A 19,813-nucleotide genomic window follows, 5' to 3' on the forward strand; every position below is an offset into this window, starting at 1 on the left:
GATGGCTGGCACCGTAGAGAGGACACCTCTGTTAAATTTTAATCTGTGGAAAGCATCTAGACAATAAGGAGGAAGAAAATTTTTACCGTGGAAAAAAATATGGGAAATTGAATAAAATGCCCAGGTTTCAGTCATGTCTGAGCTATGCAGTATTGGATAAATTACTGAACCTTGGTTTGGAGGTACAGTAATATTTATGCACATACAATTGCAGGGAGTGATAAGGAAAGTGAGGGCTTGGAAACTTTATAAAAGAGGAAATCGGCATTGATTTGTGGCCCTTGAGGTCCTTGGCCAGACTCTGTTCTTTATTAACTTTCTGTTGTCTCCACAGAAATCTTATCTTCAACCGGACACTTGCTGTTCCCGAACTTGTCAGCATACTTCCTCTTCCTGTTCTCTGCAAAGGCACACTTCAATAAGTCACTTAATGACAGTGTTCTTGGACCCAAATAGCTATTTGAACTCTTTAGGGTACTCGTTTCTATCGTTTACACACAGCTGTCAGATAGACACAGCTGAAGATGTTTCTGTTCATGTCATGACACTGTCCAAAGGCTTTCAATATTTCTCACTTTCTAATATTAAAGTCTTAACTCCTAGCTAAACTCTGAGTCTTTGCTAAACGGTGCGTAGTTTTCAGATGAGGAGCAGTCCTCTTACCTGGGAGCCTTTAAGAAATACAGATCCTCTGGTCTCCCTCAGGCCCACTGAACTAGCAACAAAATTGTAACAAGATTTCCGGCTGTTTCCGGTGTCAGCTTTGACTGTCTTCTTTTGAAGATTCAAGTGGTGGAGTTGTCAGATTTAGCAAATAAAAAAGACAAATAAATAGAGAGAGAGAGAGAGAGAGAGAGAGAGCTAGAAAAATCTGAAAACAATAATGTTTTAAGTATGTCTCAAATTCTTCATGGGATATTTACCTTAAAAATTGGTTGTATGAAATTCAAATTTTTACTGGCTGGCTTGTATGCATTCTGGCCAGTCAGTTCATGAGAACAGAGATCCAAGCCTAACCTACCATTTTATTTCCTTCCAAAAAAACAATGGCTTCACTAACTCAATGTCTAATTAATAGAGGTGAGCTTAAGAGCAATTAATTTCTCTGGGTTTTTTGTTTTGTTTTTTTCTCCATTGTTTGTTTGTTCTCCATTGGTCATTCCTAAGAACGAGCACAGAGGCCTTCCTATCATAAAAGACCAATAAATATTTGTCGGCTGAATAAATGAACATATCAGAAAAGATCTTCCAATTGCGGACTGGGTTGTGCATGCCTTATTTTAGTCAAAACAGTATTTTTCCAAATCCTCGGAAATATTTTAAATTGGCACGGCTTTTCACATTTCAGCTGGCAGCGTTCAGAACTTGGTGGGAACAAAAGTCATGGGCTCAGAACGTACTCGTCGCCAACCGGGTCCAGATGGTCATCGTTGGGTAGGGAAGGCACCCAAGCAAAGGGACAGAGGATGCCATAGCAATCCCTCCTTGGAGGCGCCGCGCACGCGCACTGCCGCGCTCGGGGCGGGGGGGCTGCGATCCGGGGAATGGAGGCGGAGCTCCGGGGCGCGTGCGCGGCGGCCTGGGCCCGGGAGGCGGAGCTCCGGGGCGCGTGCGCGGAGGCCGGGGCGGCGGACCCCTCCCTTGGCGGGGGCGCGCGGCGCGGAAGACCGCACGGAAAAGGGGGAAGTCAGGTGGCCGCCGCCGCCACCAGCGCCACGGTCTGTCGCCAGAAGGAAGATGGCGGATCTGGAGGAGCAGTTGTCGGACGAGGAGAAGGTGGGCGCCGCGGCGGCGGCGGCGGGCCGGGCGGGCGGGGCCGAGGGCGGCGGCGCGAGGGCTGGAGCCTGGCCCCGGGCGGGCTCCGGGGGTGGGCCGCACGCCGGCGCCTCCCGAGCGAGCGGGGCGCCGCGCCGGCTTCCGCGAGGCCGGGCCCCTCCGCTCCCCGCAGGGTGTGTGCTCCGAAAATAGGAAGCGGAGCCGGGCGGGGGCGGCGGCGCGGGGACCCGGCCTCGGGGCTCCGGGGCGGCCGAGCGGCGCCGCCCGGCCGGGGGCTGTCACGGGGCGGGCGGGGAGAGCAGCTTCGCCGACCCTCACTTTCCCCTGCAGTTTCTCCTCCCCGACGCCAAGTGCTTCCTGGTCCTCCGGGGTGTTTCCTTCCCTCTGCAGGTCGCAGGCTGCGCTTCCCGCTCCTTTGCTCCACCCCCCGCCCCACCATTCCTTTTCTGTTATTAATTTTCTCATTAGTATACTTGTGTTTTTGTTTTTGTTTTTTTTAATTGCTGCTCCCGTGTTCCCCGGAAGGCAGTATTGTTCACAAAGGCACCTTCCCCCGTCATCCCCCGGAGTTCTTTTCTGCTTAACTTGGCTGCTGCTCCCCTTGGGGCAGATTTGGTGACATCCCGTCTCCCTGATAGGACCAACTCTGAGGAGGGAGAGCGGGTGCAACTCCCTTTACCGAGTGCTAAATGCTGTGACAGCAGCGGGACCAGGTGCTCGACTCAAGTTCGCACGTTGGTGATGCGAAATCTGATCATTGAAGTCCGAGTCTTGCCCGTGTTCTTTGGCGACCGTGGGGCCCTCATACCTAGGGGCGAGTAATGTGAGACGAACGCTGTGCATTTTGAGTATTTCCTGGAAAACACTGCCATCTTTCAAACTTAGGTTTGACTGGCGGGTGAATGTGGTGCCCTCTGGAAATGTCCGCCCGCGGTGCTTGGCTTACAGTTTCAGTTGGGACCCCCCCCCCCAAATCAGGGTTCTGTTTCCGTATCCCTCTGATTGTTTAGAAGCCGGCCTCATCTATGTTTTTAGGAGTGTTTTGTTTGTTTTTCTGTTTGTGCTCTTCGGTGAAAGTGGTGAAGACAAAATGGGGACCGCAGCGTACATGGCCTTAATCCAACAGAATTCGACCCTAAGTCCCTAAAAGTTGCTGTACGTATTTACATGTGAAACATTGAATGGTTTTAAGTTGTTAATTGAAAATATACCAGTGCACTGCGCTAGTTACAAATTAATGTTACAAAGTTTCCAAAAGAGATTTTTCCTGTTTTACTTTGATATGATTATTAGCAGCTCAGTTAGCTAGAAAGAGAGCCAGGGAGAGAGTATTTAGGGTGGATGTTGATGGAGACCTGCCATGTTTTTGGAAAGGCCAGAGAGTTTCAAAATGAAATGGTAAGATTTCTTATTCTTGACCCTCGGGGCACTAAGTTCTACAGAGTAGTAGATCAGCGCACCTACATAACTTCATTATGTAGTGCATGATATAGGGGACAAGTTAATGAGAATTCTGAATTTAGATGCACCTTTCTGTGACTTGAGTAAATATTCTGTAGTGATTCTACATACATATTTTATAACAGTGTTTTCTGATCTAAGAAATAATTATCCAAACTTTCAGGTTAAATTTAAATAGCTAGTAAATTGAAAATTCATTATTCTTGTTACCTTAATTACCCAGTAGACTTTTACTGTTTTAGGGGGAGGATGTTTCATATGAGATCAGAAAGGGATTTAAAGGTGATATTTTAAGACCAGTACTTAAATCATGCTTCTTTGTTGTTGCTTTTTTGCTTGTGATTTTTCAGGAGTAAGTTTTAAGTACTTTCTACATTTGAGTTTCTGTTCTAGGGTTTCTCCCCGAAAGAAGGGGGAGGTACTGTGATGTAGAGAGGTACTGTACTTTGTGTGTGCCTACCGCATAGGGCATATACATTGCGGTTTTCTCAAGTTTGGGGTAGGTAGTTTCATTATTGCTGTTTACTTGGAAGTAAATTAAAGTTTTAAAAACCTTATGTAGCTTATCTAGGAGGGAAATGGCAGAGGTGAAATTTAAAAGCTAAGATAGTCAGAATCCAAGGTTTACTTGCATTTTTAATGGCTGCATGTTCTCTTGAAGTTGCTTGTAGGACTGTCCTGGGTTTCTGTCTTGGTTTTCAATTGTTGACAGTTTATCTTTTGAAAGGAAGCAATGGTTCTTTGTAGTGTCAGGTTCTAAATTTGTGTTCATACTACATCTGTGTTTCCTTACGAAAAGGCCAGCTAGTAAACTTGTATTTTCATCATTTTTAATTAAAGTTTATTTTTATGTAATGTGAACATTTTATGCTCCTGCTATATAGTTTTTATTTATTGGCCCCAAGAAAGGAGGCGTTCTAGAAATTAATCATAGGTGGGTGTGGCAGAGCAGATTTGTAACTAAGTACTGAGGTGGCTCGTGCTGAGGAGCTCTAGCTCTGAGGCCAGCCTACAAAGAGCAAGAACAACAAAAAGAGAGGTTAGCTGGGCATTGTAGCGCATACCTGTAATCCCAGCATGCTGGAGGCTGGGCGGGAGGTACAGGAGTACCTCAAGTTCAGTGTAGCCTGTCTTCTGAGTACCAGTGCTATACAGTGAGACCCTGTCTCAACAGAAAAACAGAGGGAAAATAACTAGGACACTAGGTTTTCTTTTGAAATCATGTATAGTTGCTTTTTTGAGTGTACTGTGATTTTTTAATGACCTTATTTCTTTTGGCCACAGTATTAATAGGTAGTAATTTTAGCTGAAGAAACAATGAAGTCCCTAAAAGCCATTAATTTGTCATAGTGTGACCCTATAAATTTTACATAGTTATAGAAACTCCAAGCCCAGAAGATTGGTTTTATGTCGTTCCCTGCCCCTTGGGTCATTTGTACTGGATAGTAAAGCATTTTTTGTAAATTTGAAATTATATGAAATTGTTGTATAGAGTTCAAATAAAGAGAACCATTCCTGAACTCTCCTGAAGGAAGACATCAGTGTGAGAGAATGTTTCTTCCTGCACCTCCCATCTCCCCAGTGATTCTAGCAGTCCACTACTGTGGCTTCAACTTTCAGTACTGCACCTTTGGGTATTCTGGAACTACTGTGCTGTCTTGACTGGTGCTGTGCCCTGGTCTTTTACTGTTTTGAAAGATAAAAATTGTATACAGGGCTGTAGAAATGGCTCAGTGATTAAGAGTGCTGGCTGCTGTTGTTCAGTTCCCAAATGACAATTCACAACTGTCTAACTCCAGTGCCAAAGGAATCTAACACCCCCACACATACATACATACATGCAAGTAAAACACCAGTGAACATAAAATAAAAACAAATCATTTTTAAAAAGAAGAAATTTTATTCTTCTCTTGATTTGTTCAGATCATTTGGCTCATTTAATCTCTCTTGAGCTGGATAACACATCACTAATATTAAGTACAATGCTGTTTAATACGTTCTGGCTCACTGTTCCTCCCTCTTCTATTAGAATCCCCACAGAAATAATCACTGCTAGCACCTGTCAATACGCTGCGTGTGATCAGTAAAATGGTTCAGTGCGGGAATGAATGCATAATCCGTACAGTCACAGAGTTGAGAGAAAACCTGTATCGTGAAGAGCAAATGCATATAGTACCAAGTTTTTCTATGAAAATCTAGAGCTGTGTAATTTTTCATTCTGAATTTTGCCATTGGTTCTTAAAGACCTAGGTATTCTAGTTTTTTTCATTTTTTTGTTTTTCAATACAGACATCTGTAGTTCAAAGGCTAAGTATAATTTATATATATATATATATAAGCAACTAAAATATTTTCCTATTGTCAAAACTGACTTAAGACATCTTTTTATACAAATTGTTTATGAGCGGCTATATTTCATCATAATGTAAAGTTAATGACGTTTTAACAAAAGTAGGCTTAACCAGTAAGCTATTTTGAAAAATATTCATTCCTAAGTTCATTCTGTGGATGAATTCTGTTGAACTAATTTTTACTACAGGCAGAAATTTCATATCAGCTATAATATAAATTGATTTTTTTTTTTTTAGATTTCATACAATGAAAAAAATTATAGTGTATTTTAGGGCATTTGGGAGCCATTTTCCATAAAGGATAGAATTTTGCATTTCAGTGCAAAAATCATGGGTCCAAAACTAGAAGAATTTTAAAACCATTATTGGGAATACATTACTCTGTCTAATGGTTGGCTTTTTATAAAAGTTGAAAAAAATCTCGTTTCACTTTTTAAAAATTTGAAATTCATGGCCTGGGAACTTGTTAACAGAATACTTGATTGCCGTACATGAGGCCTTGAGTTCATTTGCCAGCACCAAAAATAAATTCAATAAATTAATTAAATTTAGGTTTATGGGAATTAAAGTGCTTCTCTAGAGTTTTTGTTGGTTTTGATAAAAAGCCAATTGTACATGAATACTATGGAGTCGAGTAGGATTTTAACTTTTGTGCGCTTTTTTTGCTGTTTGAACTGTCTGGTAGAATGAGAAGTGTTGGTGTTTAGAAGGTGAATGCACTGTAAATGACTTAGATGTGCATAGACTAACCGTCCTTGAAACACAAGGAAACTAACGTGCAGTGTGGAGGGGGCCTGTGGACAGTGTTTTTAAGAATACTCATCCTCTGGCTGGTGAGATGGCTCAGCAGGTAAAGGCACTTGTTTCCAATCTCAAAACCGGTGCTCCACCTCCAGAATCCACACAGTGGGAGGAAAGAACGGAATCCTCAAAGTTGTCCTTTGACTTCACATATGCATGGCATATATGTGCGCTCTCTCTCTCTCTCACACACACACAGTAAATAAATGTTAAAAAAATACTAATACTATACTAACATGTTGTTTCATGACTTTTTGGGGAAGAACATAAACATCTGTTCAGTCCAGACTGGAGACTCAGGTAACAGACCAACAAGACAGTTGCACTCAAGTGTAGTGTGGTGTGTCTGTAGATATTGGTGTTGCTTAGAGGAGCATGGGTGACCCTTTGACAGCTGCAGCAACAAGTAGTCCCACCGCAGCATGGGTAAGGAAGCTGCTAGAAAGCTCTGTCATTTGGCAGAGTCTTACTTCCCTCATTGCAGACAGAAAGCAGAGAAAAGGAAGTATACATGGGACCAGGGCATAATACAACTCCCACATACACTCTGCTAGAACTCTTCAATCCAGGTCTCGCCGCCACCTTCCGTAATGTCATCAAACTGTATCTATCAAGGGATTACTCCACTGATGAGTCTTGAGGAAGTTCGTCCAGTCACTTCTCCAGAGCCCCTCAGAGGATAACCAGGTCCTGGTCCATGAGCCTGTGAGGGGCATTTCATATTCACACCATAACATCTAGCCATTCTAAACAAATGAGAGTTCATTAGTACTTCTAGATTTTTTTCAACATAAAGTAACTACTAGTGCCAAGTATGGAGCAGAAGTAACTTGTATTTTGTGTTACTATCCAAAAAATATCAAAAGGATTTGCTGTTTGCCAGGAACCGTTCAAAGTATCCAGCTATGGCAGTGTACAGGCAGAGGATTCCTCTGGTTTTCTTTGTATTCCCATCTAAATCTAAGGTAGATTTTTGAGGATTTTAGAAAACGGCTTGGAAAGTTAGCAATTTTTGTTGTTACTTATATGGATAAATTTTATTGTGTGCAACTTCATATATGTACATATTGCATTCTTGTTGTCCCACACACAAACGCTTGTTTTTATGTCTCTCCCACTGCTAACAACTCTTCTTCCTCTTTACAAGTATCATTTCCTATATTCATGGATTCTTTGTTTTGGTCGTATGTCCCACAGAGTTTAACTAGCGCCATCTGTATGACCTTGGGTTTGGAACTTCCTTTTAGAGCCTGGTAGAGTGACTAGTGGGTACACAGCTGTGTGGTATACCCCCCAACCCCCAAACCCATTACTTTCAGCAGTTCAGCAGCACATGATAGAGACCTGTGAGTCCCGCCTCTATCTGGGCTGACTGTTGGCCGGGATTGACCAGGACGCACAGCTGCTGTGAGTCCATAGTTGCCAGGGCTGTGTTGTACTTAGAAGACAACATTTTAAGCCCTGTACCATCTTCCAGCACTTACATTGTTTCCTTCCCCTCTTCCAAACCATTCTTGATTCTGAGTATCTTGTGCCCCCATGGGTCTCTATATTTGCTCCCATTTACTGCAAAGTGATGCTTCTTTGATTAAGGCTGAGAGGCATGTTTGTCTGTCTGTCCTCTATGAGTGTAAACATATTTAGAAGGCAGTTTGTGGTTATGTCATTTTAGCTATACAATAGTGTAAGTTTCCACTAGGGTATCAGACCACCTTAGCTATGGGTTTGGGGCTGAATTTATAGTGCTAGACCTGAATACTCTTCCATGGAATAGACCTCAAATAGAATCCTTATTCCCATAATAGTCACTGTTGGGCAACAAGGACCTTTACCTGCTGAGCTATCTCACTGACACAATAAATTTTTTGTTTTTTATTTTATGTGTATGGTATTTTGCTTGCATGTCTGTAACTACCACAGTACCTTGGGAAGATAGTACACATTTTTGTTACTTTAAGGTCTGAGAAATACAAAGGTAAAGTTCTTATGAGATTTCACAAAGTCTAGATTTTACTATTTTAGGCATAGCTGGTCTATTCCAGGTAGATTTGAGGCTCTCAGTCCTCACCCTTGGCCTCCCAGCCCTCAGTGGTACTACTTTAGTCTACCATTCAAGTTAGTTATCAGAGAAGGCTCTTGCTTGCTTTTGGTTACATAGTGCAGTAAAAGAGGCAAGTGAGTCCATAGAACAAAAAATACAAAACACTTTTGCTTTCACAGTAAAAACTAAAAACAAAGCTGACAAATTTATATACACAAACATACTTCTTAGGTATATACTTTTCTTGGAAACAACTAAACATTTTGAAGCTTAGCCACTAATTTGTATCATTTATATATTTATATATATGTATATATAAAATTTAATATTTTAATTTTGACACTTCTGTATGTAAGACATTAAGAATGTTTAAATTCAAATCATAAGCTTATAAAATGTTTGATTATTTTATTAACATGCAGTTTTCCATTGTTAGCGTGGTCATAACTAAGACTTCCATTTTAATGCTTCATAACAACTCTTTACCTTCAGAGGGAGGAGGTTAAGACAATTTACATAATCATAGTCTATTATTACACGCTTAGCAAATGCGTGTAATAATCTAGGTCCTTTGCCTTCTTGAAACTGTACCTCTCCTCCCCTGTTTCTTCATTTTTAGGTGCTACTTTTCTATTGCTGTCAGAAATACTGTGACTAAAGAAACTTGAGGAAGAAAGGTTTTCTTTTGGCTTATGGTTTCAGAGGGTTAGAGTACATCATGGCAGGGCAGCAGGAGCAGGAAGCTGGCTTGTCATATAGGAAACAGGGTGAGGTTATAAGTTCTCAGAGCCTGTTCCCAGCGATGTACTTCCTCCAGCAAGGTCTCACCTCCTAAAGGTTCTGTAACCCCAAAACAGTGTAGCTAGATGGGGGTCAAGTGTTCAGATACATCATCCTGTGGGGGACATGCCTAATTCAGACCACCACAGTATACAAATAATGGATTTTACTATGGAGTTCTTTATACACAGGAGCCATTTATACTTTGTTGTCATTCATTCTTTTTCCCTTCTCCATGCCCTTCCTCCCCCAAATAATGTGGTTCCCTTTGTTGCCATTTAGTAACCATAACCACAAGAGCCAATTCTCAGAATGCATTTCCCATGTATCTATCTGTATCTTGTTGGCTATATTTCCTTAAAAAACCCAGCAAGCATAGTTACTGCCGTTCCTTAGGTGTTGGTAAGTTGAAGCCTTAGGAATGAGTGTCTGTTATAATTTTGACTGTTCAATAAATGTTAGGTTCCATTAATTGTTTCGAAACAATATTTATGGACTATTTACTGAACTGAATATGATCCTAGAGGTTGAAGATAAAAGATACACAAAACAGTGATCTGTACCGTACAGGAGTTCACAGTGAAAACAGCCCTTAAGACAACCTTTGAATGCAGGGCAGAGAGGAACGAACAAGGCACAGAGACAGAGCAGAGGAGGAGTTAGGCAGTTAGAGGGGGTCTGTGATAGGAGGGTCTTCATCTAGGTCTCAGATACACAGAAATGGTAAGAGTTGGTAGCAATATTTTGGTCCTGTAACTCAGACTAGTACACACACATTCTCTCTCTCTTGTGTGTGTGTGTGGTGTGTTTGTGGTATTGGGTGAAGGCATGAGGGAAGTTTATACAGTGATGGAATTCTGTTGTCTGCTTGACTGCACATAATTATGTGCATTTTATTTCAATATATAAAGACAATTAGCATGTATATTTAAGTAAGGGATGAAGTCACTTACTCAGTGAAGGTGTGATACTATGGTAACCTACCAATTGCTGATTTAGATCAAGGACATAAGAACTTTTGCATGCCATACAAAGGCATCTGGAGATAATCCTTCTAACCTGAGGAGGAACTAACCGCCTTGTATGCCCCTAAAACATATCAGGGAAAACAATTACTTGCTACACCAAGGCCTACACCAAGGCTGCATTTTGTGGCCGTTTTTATTTTTGTTTTTGTTTTTTGTATTAGACTGGAAGGTGAGAAGTGTCACCGGGGTGTCTGTGTGTCTGGTCTCTCTTTGTTCCTCATTATCTTTCTTCTGACAATGATCACTACCTCTTCATCCAAAGAGGGAAGAACATGTTGTCCCTTTTGTTTTAATGATTTGGGTCCCACAAACCTAAGCAGCTCTACCAGTGATCTAGTTTGTCTGGTATTCTCCTTGAATCTCAGAATTACAACAGGAGCATGGACACTTTCTGCTGGCTGTATCATTGAAGACATGTTTCCCCTCCCCCAGTGACCGTTAAAAGCCTGCGAATACTTAGGAAGGAGTGGGGTTCATTAACTTCTCTCTCCATCTATGATGGAATGTTTGTGGGCCCAGTCTTTCTTTTTTGATTACACTTTATTCCCTTTTTATTAAATTTTTTATATTAATAATATTTTATTTGCTTTGTATCCCAGTTGTAGCCCCCTCCCTCATTCTCTCCCAATCCTACCCTCCCTCCCTCATCTCCTCCCATGGCCCTCTCTAAGTCCACTGATAGGGGAGGTCTTCCTACCCTTCAATTTAACCCTCCAGCCAAGGTCCATTCATGGAGATAACCTAGAGCCCCTGCTCAGATACTGAGCCCATGGGAGCTCAGTATCCAAGTGGGTTACCTAGTAAGGGGAACAGGGACTGTCTCTGACATGAACTCAGTGGCTGCCTCTTTGACCATCCTCCCTGAGGGAGGAGCAGCCTTACCAGGCCAGAGGAAGACAATGCAGCCAGTCCTGATGAGACCCGATAAGCTAGGGTGGGCCCAGTCTTACGTAGCTTACTACTGAGGCTTCAAGAGTACAGTGAGCAGGCCTGCCTGGAGGACAGTGGTCTGCAACACTCTACTCCTGGCTCTTATACCTTTCTGTCCCTTCATCAGTGTTCTCTGAACCTTGGAGGGAGTGGTACAGATGTTCCTTTTAGAGCTGTGCATTCAACAGTAATTCTGAGCACTTTGGACACTTAACAACTGCAGTAAAAGCCTCCCACAGCAAAAACAGAACAAAACACAGGAAACAAAACTGAAGCTTTTCTCACCAAAACTGATAACAGTACTGAATACTTAGAAAGAAATAAGAAATTCCATAGAAACAGCCTGCCTATATAATGTGCTTTTTAATAATATTCTTAAACATTTTAGAAGAATCAACTTTATTTTCAAAATGGGCATACAATAGAAGTATTCTGTTCCTTTTCTTGAAGACTTTTAACATGTGTATAAATAAATAAACCTGCTACCAAAATCTGGATGTGGTAAAGTTCATCACCTCCTCCACACTCCCCCACTTTCTTCCTTTTCCTTGCTTTTCTCTAGTCATCCCCTTTCCTGCCCTATCCCAAAACTCCTGGGCTACTGTTACCCACTCTCCTTTGCTGGGAATACTACCCTGCTTGAGATGGGACTGCTCACAGTTTTCTACCTTTATGATGGTGCAAAGGCGGTACATACTCGGTGAAAGCCCTCTTTCAGATTTTGAGTTCAGGTCTTTTCCTGAGCTAGGGTATGTGGTATATGCTTGTGAGACCGCCATCTGTACTGCCTAAGTAGCCACAGAGACATGAAGCTGAACCACAGGGACACTGTGGTGTATTGTGCCTGGAAGTTGGGTTTTGATAGAGAAGATGAATCAAGTACTTCAGACCTAACAATATCTTTAAATAAAAGTGGGCCTATTGGATGTGCAACCCAGGGTCGGTTAAAGAGCACATATACTACAGTTGAATGCTGGATGCATAAAGTCTTCAAAAGTATCACTAACTTTTTGAGTTTCTCTTTCTATCCAGTGCAGTCAGTACTTTAGAATAAATTCAAGTTGTTTCGCATATCAAAATTTTTTTATTGCTAAGTAATTACATTATATAGACGTACCACAGTTTATTTGTCCAGTGGCCTGTTAGTGGACGTTTGGGTAAACAATTTTGAATAAGTTTTGGTGTGAATGTCATTGTGTGTATGTGAAATAATTTGGAATGATAGTGTTTTAGAGTATTTGCCTAGCTTTGTAAGTACCAAATATTTTCTATATTGGTTGTACAATGTACAGGTTTACATTCCTGTAAGTTTTATAGAGTGCTTGTTTTGAGCTTGCACCAGTCATCTTTTTATCTTAGCCTTTCTGTTTTGCGTAGAATAGTATTTCCTGATTTCTTTATCTATATTCTGATAAAGAATACTGAACGTGTGTATGTGTGTGTGTCTTATACTTAAAAGTATCCATTCACATATTATGCTTAGAGTTTTTGTTTGTTCGCTAAGTCTTAAGAGTACTTTGTATAGTTTTGAATAGGTTTGCTCATAAAGTTTTGTATTTGGATTAAGATTCTAAGTGTTTGGGACCAGAAGCTCAGGGTATTCTGTACCTTGAAATTTGCATCCACTGTACCTAGTTTTGGTTAATCATCTGTTGTCATTGCACTTACCTAATTAATTTTTTCTCACATAAGGACTTCTGTGAGCTTCCCTACTTTGGTTTAAAAGAAATAAAATTGTGTTTTAATTCTTGACTGTATTCAGTTAGATATTTTACCTTCATTTAGCCTGTATAATGTGTGTGTATATGTGTGTGTGATTATGTCAATGGTTAAGTCAAAATGTGAGTTTGAATATAGGAATATTACATTCTTTAAAGTCATTTTCAGTAGAACTTAAAATTTGTGTAATATTAATTGGGGATTTTGTTGTTTTAACTGAGTGTATACTGTAATATTTATATCTTCATTTTTGTTTTAGGTACGTATAGCAGCAAAATTCATCATCCATGCCCCTCCTGGAGAATTTAATGAGGTTTTTAATGGTAAGTCTTCAAACTACCTTTAAAAACTATTATTGTTGTTCTTGTTATATGTATATATGTGGGCATGTGTGCCATAGCTTTTGTGTAAAGGTCAAAGGACAACTTTGCATGGGTTGATTTCTCCTTTCACCATGGTTTATGGGTTCTGAGGATCCAACTCAAGTTGTCAAGCTACTATACAAGTACCTTTACAGCCAATCATTCTTGAGCCCCCATGATGTGTTTAATCCATAACATTAAGGCTTGATATAGTAATCCTTTATCTTGAGAATTATCTTGTTTTATTTATTTTTAAGGAAATGAAAACTACCTAAGTCAGAAAAGATGGGGATACTTACCTGTTCCTTGCAAGAATATGGAAGGACAAAAAACTTGTTTCTGCCCCTTGGTCACAAACTGTTATCAGTTTAATTATGTTTTCTACAGAGCCAACTCATTTGAAATTTATGAATGTATTGTCAAACAAGCATAGTCATAAGTATTTTCTGGAAATTTTATCAGACCATTTTTTTGATGCAGATTATTTTTAATTCTTTGGAGATACTGTATGTCTGCCTGCAGCAACATTTAAACTGATTTTTTTTTCCCTATTATGTTACCTAACTAAAATCTTTTGCTTTGTTAAATACTGTGGTGCATATTTGTGATAGTTTGGTCATTAGAATATTTTGATCTTGCTTGTATCAGAGCTGTTAATGTATAACTAAAACAAACTGTGTTCTTACTGTATTCAAGCAGACAAAATATATAAAACAATATTATTTTGCAGATGTTCGATTATTGCTTAATAATGATAATCTTCTCAGGGAAGGAGCAGCACAGTAAGTATTTTATGTTTCCATAGCTAAAATGACTGGGAAAGTAAAGATGTTGTAAAGGTGATATTAAAATGCTAATCCTTGACATAAGCATTTCTGAAATGCAGTTACAGTTTGTCTAATTATTTATATAAGTATTCACATTTACATATATGTATTGGACTGAGAAATCACAGGAGTAGTTAGGGAAAAGTACAAAGTAAAATTTTCTTTTCTCTGTTTATTTGCCACTGTCTTATATACTACATAACATCACTCACATTCTTTGTATAGTTTCTCAAAACTAAATGTTCAGTTGAGATCATTAGACTTATGTGAAGATATGTGTAAAATGCAGAGATATACTGTAAAAAGAGTAAGTGGCCTGAGAATTAATCTGGTTTGGTGTCTTCTGAAATACTTTTGAGCAAAAAGACCACTGACATCATTGTTTCTCCTTCTTTGCTTTGAGTTGTTTAAAATGTCCCAACCTGTGGACTGGCTCAGTGGATAAAGCATTTGCCTCATGATCATGAGGTTCAGATAAAACTTGCCTTGTCTCTTACTTATTTTATGTTTTTAGCATTTCTTCGACTTTCTCTTGTTCCCAGGTTAAAGATACATGAGGTTTGATACTATGGGTTAAGTAAAAGGCTTTGGGAACACCTACTGAATTGCTTTTTTTAAGTATTTACATTTTTTTTTAAAGCAGCTTTTACCAGAAACAAAAAGAATACTAAACTCTTAAGTGATTTAATTTGCTTTTGAAGTAATAATTTAATATACCTTTGAAGTAATAATTTAAGGGTGAGTGTATTAATAACTTTTGCTTTGCTCTGATAAAATACCTGGCAGAGTAACTTAAGCAAGGGAAGATTTAGTTTACTCATGGTTTTGGAAAGTTCTAATAAATAACGGCGAGAGAATCATGGAGGTTGGAGCAAGTAGCTGAGGCCATTCAGAGGCTCAGGAAGCAAGAGCAACACCAGAACCAGGAGATTAACATAACTTTCAAAGCCATGCCCCAGGGACCTGCTTCTACCAGCAAGTCCTTGCTTCCTCAGACTTCCACAGGCTCCCACAATAGCTGCACGGGCTGTGGAACATGAGCCTCTGTGGGCATTGCAGATACAAACTCTGACCACATTGAGGTTGTTCATAGGAAAATTACTGTGTTGAGAAAGTCAGAGCAAGTAACTACTCTGTCTTCCTGTGTGCATGTCTGTGTTCACTTCCATCCATTTTGAAAATGCTGTGTTTGGGAATTTCAAGAGGTGGTGACTTATTTTTACTTTGGTGTCTTCATATTTATTACTCTCATAATAGTTATAGCCTTAAAAAGTGTAAAATTCACACCATCTATTTCATTAAATGGAGGCAACTTCCTAGATATCATAGACTAGCATCCATTTAAGAGATGCTACACAGTTTGAATTCTGTGTGTAATTTTTCATAGCTTGGGTCTCTTCTGTACGTATATCACATAATCAAGGAAGTATTTACTCTTCATTCGTATGAGTAGAGAGCATCTTGTTGGGTCCACCTCTCCCTGACTTCCTGAGCTGTTTCTGCTTGGGCTTTTATGGCAGCCCTGCAGTTTTTCTGTTTGTAATCATCACACTGTGATTTGTTGTATGGACCACTGTCACATTAATCTTAAGAACATTTCTGTCACTATGCTTTGCCTCTCAAAATAGTTATTCTGTCTTCAAAATCTTCCAGGGTTTGGTGAGATGGTTCAGTAGGTAATGCAGTTGGTGCCTGCAGATCTTTGCCTTTTGTGGTGGAACTTTTTGTTGTTTTCTCAAACATTTTCTCTAAAGTATCTGCATCAGAATCAGCCAACAAAATATCATCCATGTAATGATAGATGATGACTGAGGAAATTGCTCAACTGCGCCTGGCTACTTTCTACTTTCTGCTTTTGCTTAGTGGTCTCATTAGGTAGTCTCTTGTATTCAACTATAAGACTTTGGCAGTAGGAACTGTTTGATTATCACAGTGCCTAGTCTGTTTACTAATTTCTTAAATAATTGTATATACACATTGATATATATTGATAATCATGAAATCATGATAACGTTGAAAAGGAGGCCACTTATTTACTGGATATTTTTTCTTTTGCCAAGTTAAAGGCTGTGTATCATTACTTGGTTTTTAGAACAGTCATATCTGTATTTTAGCTATATTTACTAAAAGATAGGTAAGAGAATTACGGTTTTATCAAGTGCATACAGTATAGATTATTATAATGTATAATGTATAGTACATTATACATTGTACATTATACATGTACAGTATAGATTAACTGGCAGGTGATCATTAAAAATATTGGTACAGATTTAACTAATTGGCCTCTTTCTTTTTTAGTGCATTTGCACAGTATAACTTGGACCAGTTTACACCAGTAAAAATTGAAGGCTATGAAGACCAGGTATGTCATCAAACACCAAGTCACACTGCTCTTTGTTTCATTTATAAAAACTAATCCTGGAAGAAATGTGAAATGGTGGAACATTTCTCATTTTAATTCTAGGCATTTACTTGCAAAATAATTGAAATGGTCATTTAAAAAAATTTATTTATTTACTTATTTACTTACTTATTCTTTTTTTTTTTTTTTTTTTAAGACAGGGTTTGTCTGTGTAGCTTTGGCTGTTATGGACTCACTTTGTAGACCAGGCTGGCCTGGAACTCACAGAGATCTGCCTGCTTCTACCTCCCAGCCACTGGGATTATAGGCATACGCCACTGCACTCTGCTTAAAATGGTCATTTTTATTGCTAGAACTAATATACAAAGTTGCTTTTAGCATTAACCAGATGTAGTGGTTTTGATGCCCTCTTTTGGTCTTCAGGGGCACCTGCAGTCACATGAACAGACACACTCATACGTACACATAATTAGTTGCACACTTGTTATTTCATTTCTCCGGAGATTGTGGTGTTTTAATTTTTTTTCCTTTAATTGGTTACCATTACAAAAAATACTATATCAAGTGTCTTTGTATTCTTGGTAACATTGATAATGGCTTTCTTTAGAAAAAACTCTAGGAGAAAATTTGCTACATTAGTGAATACATCTTTAAAGTGTTTAATGGCTTCTAAAATCATTTTAACGCGCTAGCATAATTTTAATACTTAAAACCGAAATAGTTCTTTTTTTTTCCCAAAAAATAGTTCTTAAAGAGTGGTATACACCAATTTTACACATGACTATAGGTTTAAAAACTTTAAAGATAGTAACAAATAAGGGACGAGTGAGATGGCTTAGTGGATAAAAGCACTTGCTGTGCAAGTCTGATGACCTGATTTTGATTCCTGGAACCCACAGTAGAATGAGTGACCTGACTCTCAAAGGTGTCCTCTGATACAATTGTTATATATTAATGGAATTTTACGAAGTATCCATTGTAAATAAGAACAGTGTTAAGGATTTACAACAACACACTATTAACACTGTGGGATATTATGCAGCCATTAAAGAGGATGGTGAGAGGTGGATGGTAGACTTTGAGGGGTTTCCATAGATGTTTATTTTTAGAAAAAGTGTGAGTGACTTAACAGAGAACCAGACCACCAGAGCCTGCTATGCCCAAAAGGCAAAGCTTTATTCAGGTACAGACTACTGGGCTGTCTAAAAGAGAAGGGAATGCAACACTGACAAAAAGGAGTTTAGGGAGCACAAGGACAAGGAAGTGTCCTAGGCCAAAAGAGCTACATGGACTTTGGGGAGAGGTTCCCAGCCTGTTAGGACAGCAGAAGGTGGTCAGGTTCTTTGAGACAAGGGTCGGCAGACTTGTGAGTCGTGTAGAAGGTTCAGTTGTGGTCTCCCCAGGAAAGCTGCGTCCCAGGTGGTCATCCATCCTGGTTAGATGATTACATCTTGGGCCAGTACTTTGGGCTAGCCCAGCAAGGTGCCTAAGAATGTGTGTTTGTTTATATATTTTTATCATTCTTTGAAAACAATGGCCCACAAACCATATGTGTATGCAGATACACAGATAGGTATACATATTTATCTAATGTGGCATTTGTTACCACAAACATTTTAGAAAAGTTACATGCTGTGTTGTCAGCATGATTTACATCAGAGGAATGGGAAAGTCTTGTAGGTCAGTAGTCACAGGCTATAGCTGCAGAAGGAGAAAAAGAGAATTTTTTTAAAGTAAGATAGAAAGTAAAAGGGTTATTCATATATTTCTTAAATATATATAAATATATAAAGTCTGTTTTAAAATTTTGGAGTTTAGCAGTAGTGATTAGTTTATAAGAAACAAAAGCACATGTGGAGAACAGATAAGGCTGTGGGCATCAAACAGATCAGGACTTAAGAGCTGCCTCACTGATTAAAACCATCAGGTTGACAGGGCCTCAGTTTTTAAGTGCTCGTGCCTACTGTCAGAAATAGTAACCTGGGGCTCTTTGGGTGTAGGTGGGTCAGTGGATGGTTAGTTCCAATACAATATGGTAGGAAATCAATTTTTATTCCCCACTCAGTATCCAAAAATTGTGTGGAGAGATATGCTAATGTTCACTAATTGAGAATATCCTCAGTATCTTTGTAGCCTACTTTTAAAAAATATATTTGCATAATATAGTTAAAGCAGTTGCTTTTAATATAATTGTACAGTTTCAGGAAGGGGCTTAAGCAAGTGTCTTTTACTGTGTGTCCGTGTTAATATTTTTTCCTAAATTTATTTGAAAATTGAAGGTGTTGATAACAGAACATGGAGACCTGGGAAATGGAAAGTTCCTGGATCCAAAAAACAGAATCTGTTTCAAATTTGATCATTTAAGAAAGGAAGCAACTGATCCAAGGCCCTACGAAGCAGAAAATGCAGTTGAATCCTGGAGAACTTCAGTAGAAACTGCACTGCGAGCTTATGTAAAGGAACATTATCCAAACGGGGTCTGCACTGTGAGTCAGTGGGCGGTTCTTCCCTTTGTCTCCTTACGCCTGGGTGACAGCTTGTACAGTTCTTGGAAATTTACAGTACTGTATTTTTCCTGAGAATGTTTATCTTTCTAAGAGTATATTATGGTAGCCCACTTGTGCATTAAATTCAATTCCGATAGATCCTGGAGCAAAGGCTGTGGTGGCACTCTCTTGAGTCTTCTAGCAGTGTGCAGAAGTTAACTTCTTAACTTAAGTTAAGTTAAGTTCTTCTTAAGTTAACTTCTATTTACTTACAGAAATCTTGAACAAATAAAATAATTGACGTGGAATCACTTGAATTTATAGTTTAATTCCCTGTTGTTAATCACTTTAATTTATAGCTTAATTCCCTGTTGTTAATGTTACTTGTACACTGATTTAACTTATTTTTATTTTATTCAGAATGAAATATAGCAGGAAATCTGAATGGTTTTTGGTTTTGAACTTTCCTAGGATTGTTTGTATCTGGATAGGCTCTTTAGCACCTCAGTTTGTTCTTCTCAATAGCTGTAGTGATGTTTAGAAATGTAGATCATATCCTGAAAAATCCTTTGCTTGGAATACTACAGAGACTTGATTGGGGTAGATTCCAAGCCTCTTAAAAAGCTTGTGAAGCCACGTGTTCTTGGTTCTGTTTACCTGTCCAACCGAAATGGACTATATATCATAGTTTATGCCCACTTAATATAGTATCTTACAGATACTTAAGGTTAGACATTGTTTGGCTTTAACTAAACTCACTCTTGTTCTTGTTTTCTTGGCCAATAAGGTATATGGCAAAAAAATAGATGGGCAGCAAACCATTATTGCATGCATTGAAAGCCATCAGTTTCAAGCAAAAAACTTTTGGTAAGTGAAAGTTTTGTGC

The 19,813-nt window shown here is 39.3% G+C and overlaps 1 protein-coding gene across 1 annotated transcript in view; it reads left to right on the forward strand.

Annotated features, from left to right (window-relative positions):
- Window positions 1–1,600: 1,600 nt before the first annotated feature.
- Window positions 1,601–19,813, forward strand: part of Capza2 (capping actin protein of muscle Z-line subunit alpha 2) — a 29,474-nt gene continuing 11,261 nt past the window's right edge. The window contains exons 1-6 of the mRNA XM_021653782.2: window positions 1,601–1,776; window positions 13,147–13,210; window positions 13,980–14,031; window positions 16,378–16,441; window positions 18,721–18,927; window positions 19,715–19,794. Of these exons, the coding sequence (XP_021509457.1) occupies window positions 1,738–1,776; window positions 13,147–13,210; window positions 13,980–14,031; window positions 16,378–16,441; window positions 18,721–18,927; window positions 19,715–19,794 (506 nt within the window). The 5' untranslated portion in view covers window positions 1,601–1,737. The remainder of the gene's footprint in view (window positions 1,777–13,146; window positions 13,211–13,979; window positions 14,032–16,377; window positions 16,442–18,720; window positions 18,928–19,714; window positions 19,795–19,813) is intronic.

This window comes from Meriones unguiculatus, chromosome 21, assembly GCF_030254825.1.
Source record: "Meriones unguiculatus strain TT.TT164.6M chromosome 21, Bangor_MerUng_6.1, whole genome shotgun sequence".
NCBI classification, from domain to species: Eukaryota; Metazoa; Chordata; class Mammalia; order Rodentia; family Muridae; genus Meriones; species Meriones unguiculatus.